At 39.1% G+C, this 11,227-nt stretch overlaps 1 protein-coding gene across 1 annotated transcript in view; it reads left to right on the forward strand.

Annotated features, from left to right (window-relative positions):
* Window positions 1-10,711, forward strand: part of KIF21A (kinesin family member 21A) — a 70,045-nt gene extending 59,334 nt beyond the window's left edge. The window contains exons 32-37 of the mRNA XM_009996792.1: window positions 407-587; window positions 887-1,051; window positions 1,938-2,055; window positions 4,504-4,674; window positions 7,468-7,667; window positions 9,989-10,711. Coding sequence (XP_009995094.1) covers window positions 407-587; window positions 887-1,051; window positions 1,938-2,055; window positions 4,504-4,674; window positions 7,468-7,667; window positions 9,989-10,082 — 929 coding nt within the window. The 3' untranslated portion in view covers window positions 10,083-10,711. The remainder of the gene's footprint in view (window positions 1-406; window positions 588-886; window positions 1,052-1,937; window positions 2,056-4,503; window positions 4,675-7,467; window positions 7,668-9,988) is intronic.
* Window positions 10,712-11,227: the final 516 nt, after the last annotated feature.

The raw sequence follows: 11,227 nt of genomic DNA on the forward strand, positions 1-11,227 counted from the left end.
AGGAATGCCAATAAGCTTTTAGTGCATTGCAGATATTGGGCTCTGGTCTTGATAGCTGGGATTTGTAAAGTGTTTGACAAGTTCTGGATATACTTACCTTCTTTGTGCTCTTATAAACCCTGCTACCCATGAAGTTTTTTCTCTTTATCCTCCCAGCACTTATTCCAGTAACAATGTACTTCTAAACTATACGGAGTCATACAGACATGCCTATGTGTACTCTGCAGAAACAGATTAATTATTTAACTCATTAAAAGTGCCTATCAAAACGTATGAATGCAAATGAAAGTATGAGCTTTTTAAAAATTAATTGAACTTTGGAAAAGCATGTTTTCTGTGGTGTTTCTTTGGTTGTTTAATTTTTTTTAATTCCTTGCCCCCCTTCCTTTTGGTTGTCTTTATTTAGATCGTACCTGTAAAGTCTGGAATCTGGTAACTGGACAAGAGATTATGTCTCTGGGGGGTCATCCAAATAATGTTGTTTCTATAAAATATTGCAACTACACTAGCCTGGTCTTCACAGTCTCGACCTCCTATATCAAGGTGTGGGACATCAGAGATTCTGCTAAGTGTATCCGGACATTGACGTAAGTATGCAAAGCATCAGATGCCTAGAGTTTAAATTAATCTTCTAGATAAAAATAATTCAATTTAATTCAACAGTTCAGCTCAGTGTAATTGAAGTACATTGTTTAGGGCTGAAGGCTTTCTTCATGTGTTCAGGCTAAGTCAGTGTAGGGCATTGGTAACATACAAACCAAATTGCATTCATGCCTGTAGGGCTTTATCAAATGTTCATAATTGGCATATTATGAATACATAATAAGGGAGTTTGTTTTGTGGTTGTGTTTTGGGGTTTTTTTTCCTCAATTCTCCTTGTACTCAGTTCTTCAGGTCAGGCAATGCCTGGTGATGTGTGTTCGGGAAGTACTAACAGAACAGTCACTATCCCAGCTGGAGAGAACCAGATCAATCAGATTGCACTAAATCCAACTGGCACATTCCTCTATGCAGCTGCTGGAAACTCAGTGAGGATGTGGGACCTGAAAAGGTACTGAAAACCAGCAGAAGATACTGTTCTTTAGGTGGTTGCATGGTGTGGGAAAAAACATTTCAGTAAAAATGACTGAAAAAATTGTAGAATGGTATATTAGTTTTGTTTGGAAAGGACCTTTAAAGGTTATCTAGTCCAACTGCAGTGAGCAGGAACATCTTCATGTTGCTCAGGGCCCCATCCAATCTGGCCTTGAATGTTTCCAGGGATGGGCTGTCTACTACCTCTTTGGGCAAACTATTCCAGTGTTTCACCACCCTTATATTAAAAAAAAATAAATAATAAAAATTTGTTATATCTAGTCTGAATCTCCCTCCTCTAGTTTAAAACTATTATCTCTTGTCCTATTGCAACATGCCCTGCTGAAAATCTGTTGCCATGCTTACAGGCCCCTTGTAAGTATTCAAAGGACAAACACAGCAGAGGGAAAGGGAAAACCACAAGATTTTGCTTAAAATAGGTGCTATAAAACAGATTTGTAAGGTGACAGATGCATGAACCCTGACTAGTAATTGTTGATGATATGATGAAAACCAATTGTTGTAATATAATATGAGGCTGTGATAGCCACATTACAAGGGCACCTTTCCAAACAGAACCCACATGCAAATAATGCATTCAAAATACAGAGAATACTCTGAAGGGTCTTATTTCTCTTTACTGTAAAAAAAAAATATGATTTTACAATACAGAAGCTTTTGTTTATATGTAACATAGATTTAACATTTGTGCATGGGTATGAGCAATAGTGTGTCTGTAAGCAGGGTGTTTGTAGTGAAGACATGGGGAAAATAAGATCCATTTTGGCAGAAACTATGCTGTAGATTGTATGACATACATGAAAAAAAATAACAAATCTTCATTTCTTCTCTTATTCTTGAAGATTTCAGTCTACAGGAAAGCTAACTGGTCACCAGGGCCCTGTTATGTGCCTTACTGTAGATCGAATTTCCAATGGACAAGATCTGATCGTCACTGGTTCGAAGGATCACTATATAAAGGTAAACTGTTAATATTAGCTTATTTATTTTAACTCTTCACATCAGCATGGGATGCAGGTTTCAGCAGAAGTGACTCACATCTCCATATCTGAAACATGGTAGCCAAGAGGGAAATTCTTCCATCAGTTTTAGATTATGGATAACGTTCAAACTTAATAAATGCTGTTTTATTTGGATGGTTTTCTGTATCTAGGACATCAGGTATATGAAGTCTTAGAGAAATTTATAGCACCTACTCTTAAGTTTAGCTCTTTTAGCTCTTGAAAGTATCTGAAGTCAGTGCCTCTGTTTTGGAGAGCAGACCTAATAGCCTCACATGATGCATTCTGTATGCTCCCCACAGAATAGAGAGTCTGGGGTCTAGCCCAGGCTTTTGCTTAAGTGTTCCCCCCGTTCTGGACTGGGAAGGAGAGAGAGAGAGAGAGAGATCAGTCCATCTCAGCCGAGGTGCCCAGTCTATTTGGTGTAGCTTGCAGGTTGCTCTGAGTTGTGCTCAAAGCATAGCTAGTGGTGTTAGAATACATCCCTGCTACTTTGCAATGTGATTAATTCACTCCAGGATAGTGAATCTGTTTTTTGAGGCAGTAGGCATCTATTGGATTTTTTTGTGCTTTTTTTTTTCTCCTTTCCCCCCCCCCCCCTCCTTTTTTGGGCCCACCTCAGCCTGAGAGTATTTGAACCCACAAACTCCTGTTTCTTAGGATTATGCCCAAACCCACCAGACTATGGGAACTATACAACATCTTCCCCATAAAGCTGACCCTCAAACTGCAAAAATCTTGTGATTCACAAAGTCAAAGAGAGAATGAGCAAGATGCTCTAGCAAGGGGGCACCTCTCATTCTGATCTTTATATTTCTCACACGCTGGAAACCAGATGCTGAGTGAGCATCCTCACTGAGCTGAGCTTTCTCTTCTTGACATTATCCTGCAGTTCTGGGATGCTTGGCTGTGCACTGGGCCAGCCTCAGAAGATTGTCTGGAAGGTGGGTACATCGCTTGAAGGTTTGGGCCATGAATTTGAATCCTGTCTTCAGTGACAGAGGCATTCTAATAATTTCTGTTCTGCATGGTTCAGAATATTTGGTTAATTAAGAGCTGTCATCCTGGCACAGTAAGCTGTAGAACCTCAGTGGGGACAAGAGGATGTGATCATCTAATGCAAGTTTGTTGTGCTACCAACTCATGTGACAAGCAAGGAGGTGGAAGGGCTTTAGGAAAAGAGCTGTCATTTATCTGCCATATGTCGTTTACCTGCCATTCTTGTGTGCTCCCTTGCTGTGAGAAGGCTACATAAATCATTATGAGGCTGCCTGCTTCTTGGTTTACACCACTAGAATATGCAGGGATATTTTGGTCACGTGTATGTGCTGCAGAGTAGTGCGTGTTCTGCAAGGTGAATGCATCCATAATTGTCAAGCTACTTTGGATAGTAGAAATTATGTGTACATGTATGATCAGTGCTTTTCCACATATATCTGCCAGGATTAGTAGGTCTGATCACAGATATTGCTTTCCCCTGCCACAGGAAACTGCTGACTTGTTTGCTGAGCCACAAATACTCATCACATCAGTCCAAGTGCCTAATTTTTCTGGTGTGTCATTGAAATTTTGTTAACACTGGAACTGATGTGTGTTAACTGAATGCAGTAACTTTTAAAATACCTTTGACGGACCTTAGGTATTCTTTTTCACTGCCAAGCTGTCCCTTTTTTACTGCCAAGTGTATTCATTCTAAAAGGTGAATGAAGAGCAAATAATAGGGGATGAAGTCTGACATTTGCTTGCAAAACAAAGGTAGTGATTTAAAAAGTTATGCTCATCTGTTATTTTCAGCTCAGTCTAACTGGGTAAGTTCTGGCTTGCTATGCAAAATGAAACAGGGTTGTTTACACTGCTGCTCTAGGGACAAAAGAGCTGATGGGATTGGTTATGCCTTTAATTGTTAAAATGGCCTCACTTAAAGAATCTGTTTTAAGACATCATTCTTGGAGCACAGGCAAAGACAGAGGTGTATCTAGTCCATGGAAAGCATCAGCATGTAATGGCATGTAACTTGCCAAAACACCTGCCTCTTCCTGCAGCTGCCTGTACAATTCTTCTAGTGTTTTCCCATACTCATCAGCTTTGTTTCTCTAGCCCACCACATGGTATATCTAGGCTCTTCCTTGTGAACATACTGTGTATTTCATAGCCAAGTAGTAGCACTTCTTCCCAGAGCAGTCATCTCGGAAATCAGTGAAGAATTCCTGCTTCAGGCAAGAGGTAGAAGAGGAGAAAGGAGTTGTTCTGATAAATAAATTCCATCAAATATACATCATAATACAGTAGCCTGCAATAAGACTTTCCAAGTTTCTCCCCTGATGTTACTCACTGCAATGTCTTCCAAGCTGGTGAGATGGCAGATAATGTTGCTTAATACATTTGGTCTTTTATTGATTTATTTTAGATGTTCGATGTGACTGAAGGGGCTCTTGGAAGTGTAAGTCCTACACACAATTTTGAACCTCCTCATTATGATGGCATTGAAGCACTTGCAATTATGGGAGACAACCTTTTTAGTGGATCCAGAGATAATGGAATTAAGAAATGGGATTTGGCTCAAAAAGACCTTCTTCAGGTAATGGAAAAAAAACACGTGACTAATGTGATAGTCATGATGTTTTCAGGCTGTGTAAATGTTCAGACTCATACAATGTCTATTCATTTAAATATTGATTTTTATTTTTTTTTATACATATAGGGAAGGCACAGAACACTATGAAAGAAATTGCTAATGTACTTGATCTTTATACTAGGAATGCAGCAGCTTTTCTTTTCAGTGTATGTAGTGTCAGGAAATTCTGATGAAGGGGTTACCTTTCTGTTTCAGCTGTGAGTATGTGGGGTTTGGTTTTTTTGCTCTGGAATGCAGGTAACACTTGCCTCTCCTCTATTATTGTAACCATTGGATATTATTGTGATTGACAAGCTGGTAAATTTTGAGCTCATTAATGACAAACAATACTTTAAACCATTGCCTTGCAAAGAGGATTTGCAACCTACCTCACTCCACCCAGTCTTTTCTTTAAAAAGCTTACTGCTTAGATCTCCATTCAACTTGTTATACAATGCATATGTTAGGTAATGTGTACAACACACACATAATAATGTTTGCTGTTAGAACATATTTTTCTTGTTAACTAAAAAAAAAAAGGTGGGGAAGATAGGGAGCAAAAAGGATCTAGGGAAGGTCTGAAGTTCATTGTAATTTGTCTGACATGGAGAACTTGTTTTTTTAGCTACTTGCTTTAAGTCAGTCTGTTTCTCTAGGTCTTATGAGAGGTTGTTGAGGTAAAGACACCATTATTTAAATTAAGACTGAGAAACAGAAGACAGAAAAACTCATGCTAGAAGACTCTGCTGTTTTTTCAAAGGTTTCAGTAGATACTGATCATTTAATAATTTTTGGAGGGAGGAGCAGCATGGTTTTTACGTGCACTTAATGTGCAGTCTGGTAGCAAGGAAACAAATATCACAGTTTTGGGACGTGACACAGTAATGAACTTGTCACCTTGAGAAAATTTCTGTATGGATATACTTAGTATTCCGTAAATATGCAATCTTTTTGACCTTCTTTCAAAATTTGTCCAATTGGATGCCAGTTCTTTTTTAGAATGCTGCTAAGACTTCACAGTTAAAATAAGGATTCATAAATTTAGTTTCTTAGAGAAAATCTTCACTTGGCCATATGGGGCCATCTACCCTCATATCTGTCTGTCTTGGGAAATGTACTAAGCAGCTTGCTTGCAAAAACAGGAGGACTGCAGGAGCAGGAAAGGTTTTGTATCCTCACGATGACTTTATTAAAATTGTAGTAAGAGTCTTTAGTCATTCTTTTTTGGCTCATTTAAATATTATACAATGTGCGTTTTGCTGTTGCAATTAATTTAACATCAGAAGGAATACAGGGGCAGGGATGAAGTAGTATGCAATAGTGGACTAGTTGTATTCCTTTTCTTATTTGCCTTTTGGTACATGTGCATTTCATAATTTCTATACTTCAGGTTCCTGTGTGTGTTTTAAAACTAGAGTGTAATAAAACTTATCTTAGATTCCTTATTTTTTATTTTAACTTTGTAGTTAGGTCTGGTTACTCAAGGCCTTGCCCAGCTGAGTTTTCAAAATCTCCAAGGTCACAGATTTCACAGCTGCTCTGGGTGACCTATTGCAATCTTTAAGCCTCTTTTGTATTAATTTCCCTCTCTCCCCCATATCCAGTCAGACTTCCTATTGTTGCAGCTTTCTTGTGGTGTGTACACTTGACTGTTTGAGATGAAGGGGAGAGAAAAAAACCCATCCTGAGAGCAGAGCTGAGCTGCTTAAAAGTTGAAAATGCCAACATTTCAACAGAAGTCTTGGTTTGGCATACATGTGTTAAACAAGGTTGGTCCTCTGTAACTGGTGGAAAACACTTAACAAATCTGCTATTCAGAAGAATTTGGACATAATCTAATTCACTTGGTGCTGTACATCCCAAGCCACAAAGCACTTGCAATAAAATTAAGATTTATAAGAACCAGCACTCTCCTCCAGTTTCATGAAGTGCTGCAGGATCAGACCCACCAGTGTTGTGCTAACAGTGTATATTGTAGATAAAACACCAAAATGATCCTAGAAAGCTGAATGTGCTCCATAATATGAAAAAGATAGCAAACCAAAGCAGTTCCTACCAACTGGAGAAAAGCCACTCTTGGTCCTCTTAAAAGACAGCAAACTTGGCCTATTAATTTCTCAGTGTTAGTATCACATAGTGTTCTCAGCTATGGTCTGTGCAGTGTTTTGCTTTTCAAGTTAGCAGTAAAATGCTAGTACCCTTCCTCAGTAAAGAATTAATGTATTTTTCTTAAGTGCTACATCACAAAAACAGTTTATAATGCATGCTTGGAGAAGAGTAAAGAAGGAAGGCAAATATAGAAAGAGCTTCTGTCTCCCTGGAGTGTTTTTTTTGAGCAGTATTTTGGATTTTCTTTTGATGTGTTTTATAACTGTTTTACAGACAGACTTGAAACATACACAGAGGCCATATGTTCAAACGTGCATTCAAACGTGCATTTGAACATATGGAGATTTAGAATTATCCTAAATTAATTTCTGTTCTGCTTCAGGTCAGTAGTGCATATTGGATTTTCTTCTTGTTTTGCAGTACTATTTCACAGAGAAACGAACTTGTGGTATGGAAGTAGCCTCATGAAGACAGCACCCCTCTTTGCTATAAAGGAGAAGCCACAGGGCTGGGATATACCCAGTATCATGAAGCAAAGCTGCTACAGGGCAGGAATTGGGCTTAGAACTTGTGATTTTTCCATTTCTGTGCTCATTCCTCTAGAAGTTTTTGCTGCCTGGTAAGACTTGCCTGCCTTCTCTTTTTCAGCAAGTTCCTAATGCTCATAAAGACTGGGTGTGTGCTCTTGGCCTGGTGCCTGGTGCTCCGGTTCTGCTCAGTGGCTGCAGAGGAGGCACCCTCAAGCTTTGGAATGTGGATACCTTTGTACCTATTGGAGAGATGAAGGGACATGACAGCCCCATAAATGCAATCTGCACCAACTCCAGCCAGATTTTCACAGCAGCAGAGTGAGTTTTTTTCTCCATTAATCTTTTTTTTTTTTTTCCCCCATAGCTGCTGCTCTAATTCTGTCCATGCAAATGCATTTAGGAGATCTTGTTTTAGCCACTTCATAGCAAGCATGGGGAGACCTGATCTATGCTTCTAAATGCTAATAATTTGCTGCAGCTGTCTCCAAAGTGGGGGGCATAGTCCCCAGGGGATGCACAACATGATTCATTGAGGAGTGGGAAGAAAACATGAGAACTTCAGTATAGAATCATAGAACTATTCAGGTTGGAAAAGCCCCTTGGGATCACCGAGTCCAACCATCATCCCTACTCTACAAAGTTCTCCCCTAAACCACATTCCCCAACACCACATCCAAACGACCCTTAAACACATCCAGGGATGGTGACTCACCCAACTCCCTGGGCAGCCTATTACAGTGTCTAACCACTATGTCTGTGAAGAAATTTTTCCTTATGTCCAGTCTAAACCTCCCCTGTTGCATCTTGAAGCCCTTCCCTCTTGTTCTGTCACTGATTACCTGTGAGAAGAGCACCAACCTCTGTACAGTGACCTTTCAGGCAGTTGTAGAGATTGATGAAGTCTCCCCTCGGCCTCCTCTCCCTCAAACTAAATATTCCCAGCTCCTTCAAGTGTTCTTCATAACATTTATTCTCTAGGCCCTTCACCAGCTTCGTTGCCCTCCTCTATACTCGCTCCAGTACACATACAGTGGGAGAGAATGCTCAAAAAATGTGTAGTGGTAGCTGTATGTATCAAAAATATATGGAGACTACCAATCTACAAGGATGTCAAGGGGAATTTGGCAATAGTGAGAATTTCATCAGCTTTTCTCTATAGTTGGGCAATTTACTGGTAGAACTGACTCCTGACCTGTGGCAATTTTTCGACAAGTCATGTTATGTGTTTTTTTGTTCATGTTTTGGTGGTTTTCTGAGGATGTTTGAGTGCTGACATATAGCAGAAGCTTTGCAAGCTATCCTACTCTCCTTTAAAAACCTTGATTTGAATATTTGCTTGCTTAGTAAACATGAGCAACTTTAGTACCTGAAACATCAGGGGACTTGACCAAGAAAAGTACCTCAGCCTGGAGAAAGTCAGGGAGGTGGCAGTGGAGCCCACTTAGTGGAGTAATCTGAGCACAGGAGCTGTGAAAGCTAGTGCCAATCACAGAAGCTTCTGGCCTTCTGAATTGAAGGAGGACTACCTCACTTTGGGAGTTGCCAAGTTGCTGCTTTTAGCAGACAGTTTTCAGGGTTAAGCATTCACAGATAGGGGTAGAGATATCAAAGCTTATGTCACTGTTTGCCTAAAGATTATTAGTAAGTTTAGAATACACATGCGTATGCAATTACTAGTGAAAGAAAACCCCAGCCTTTTGGCACTTGTAACGTTGTGGCAAAGGTCTGGAGAACTTAGGGTATTCTTGAGAATTTTTACTGAAGTCAGAAAACCTCTATACTTGAAGTCTGTCACAACTGCTGCCTTCTGGCTTTTTTTTAGAGGGTTATAAGGAATACATGAGTAAATGTTTGCTAGCCACATAACTATCAGAATTGATAACTTCTCTTTCACAGGATAAATTTCTGTTTAACAAGACTAATTCTTTCTTTTAAAATTATGATGTAAGGTTAGAGTTTTGTAACACATTCCATGTGATACTTTACTTACACATACTGTAAGTATTTACATTGTGTAAATAGTAATAGTTTCTAAATTACAGAATTACAGCTTGCCTCTCCCAGGCTTCTGAACACCAGCTCACTGCTGTACACTTTCCAGCACCTGGTGAAGGATTTTAGGGTTTTGGTGTGGGTTTTTTTGGTGGCTGTTGGGATTTTTGTTGTTTTTTTGTAGGACTTTTTGTCATCTTGTGGTTCTGTGCTTCTTTAGCTTTTCTTTTTACAGACAGACACCTCTTGTGCAAGCAGAGCACTTTTTGGGTCCTGTTTGTGTTAACCTGCTACAGCTTTTCACACTTTTTTTAATGGCAGGAGGTGGCCTTGTCCTATTGAGTTTGTCTCTCTAGTTCTGCAGTACACTGGCTGTTTGCCTGTGGTCTGCTGAGTTGCAAATTTACCTGATAGAAGCTCTTCTCTCATGTCGGTTTACTTCAGCCTATTACTTTAGGTTAGGGGATTGTAAATGTTGTAGATCTTATATTACAAAGTCTTCTGAAGGTGGAATTACCATTGCATATCTGTTAAAGAAATCTTATTTTCCCAATAGTACCTTTCTGAATAAGACACTCCCTACCCCTGTCTCTGTCCTGCCCCCATGTGATTACCTGCTTGTAATACTGCTTTGTTTTATTTTTCAGTGACAGGACTGTGAGGATCTGGAAAGCTCGAAATGTGATAGATGGACAGATCTCAGATACAGGAGATGCAAGTGAAGATCTTGCTAGTAATTGAAATTATGGGGATAAATAAATATATTGATGAATTTGGGGTGCACTCTGCAGTTTGCTGCATGCTCATTAGATAGACACTGATGACTGGAATGAACTGACTAGTAAGAGTGAACTCTTCTACTAGACCTGCTGTCCTTAAAAGATGTACTGTATTTAAGAAAAAAATAACTTCTTGGTGACATGCTTGTGTCTCAGTGGTCACATATATGTCTATATATTATGGCTGAATTTGTGTGCATATGTAACACTTGCAGTTTAAATTAACTGGAAATCAGTCTTCTCTAATGACCATCTCAAAATTATAATCTGGAATATATAACAAAAGTGCTCTCCTGTATTTCACTCACAAGTATGATCAGCTGTTTTGCATTTTAGAGTAGCAGGGGAATGATGATGACCCAGTAATAAGCCTTTGATTGCAACGTGCAGTTTCAAGATTTTAAAGGTGTTTTTAAAGGTGTTACTCTGTTTTTAGGAAAGTGGAGTGAATCAAAGGTGGTAAGAAGCTATTGTTGCCACATCTATCTCACGTGGCTGTATCCTGCTAACAGCGAATGCCATATGATTTGTGTTAATGTGAGCATATAATCCTTGTTGACCAAAGTTGTGCAGCTATGTATGCTCTGTGCTCAGGACTAGAACTCAAATGCTCATAAATCGGTACATTTTATTAGTGTTTTGCCTATATTCTGTAATGACTAGATGTTCTCAATGTCATGACAGAAATATATCCTAATCTATTTTTCTTATGGATTTGTTTCTATCATCTCACACTTTCTTTTTTAAAGCAAAATTTCTTTCCTTTTTATCTAATTTTATATGCTGCTAAATGTATTTTAAATACACTGTTTTGCAAACTTTGGCAGTTACTTTGAGAAACTGAACCACATGTATTGGAAAAAGCTGTGTAAATAGATGGTTGTACAAAGCAAATATCTTATCTTGTGCCTGTATGACTTTTAAAGCTCTTAGAGTGTGGATATGGAGGGAGGATGTATAATTTACCCAACTGCTCTGACTATTAATTTGTAAATTCTGCAAATTTTTAAAATTTGTGTAGATTCAGGTACAGTGTTGGATATTAAGGTTTTTTTGGTTGTTTGCTGCTTTGGTTCTCCCCCCGGCCCCCCCTAGACCCCTGCCCCC

This window comes from Chaetura pelagica, unplaced genomic scaffold (genome assembly GCF_000747805.2).
Source record: "Chaetura pelagica isolate M959 unplaced genomic scaffold, ChaPel_1.0 scaffold534, whole genome shotgun sequence".
Taxonomy (NCBI): domain Eukaryota; kingdom Metazoa; phylum Chordata; class Aves; order Apodiformes; family Apodidae; genus Chaetura; species Chaetura pelagica.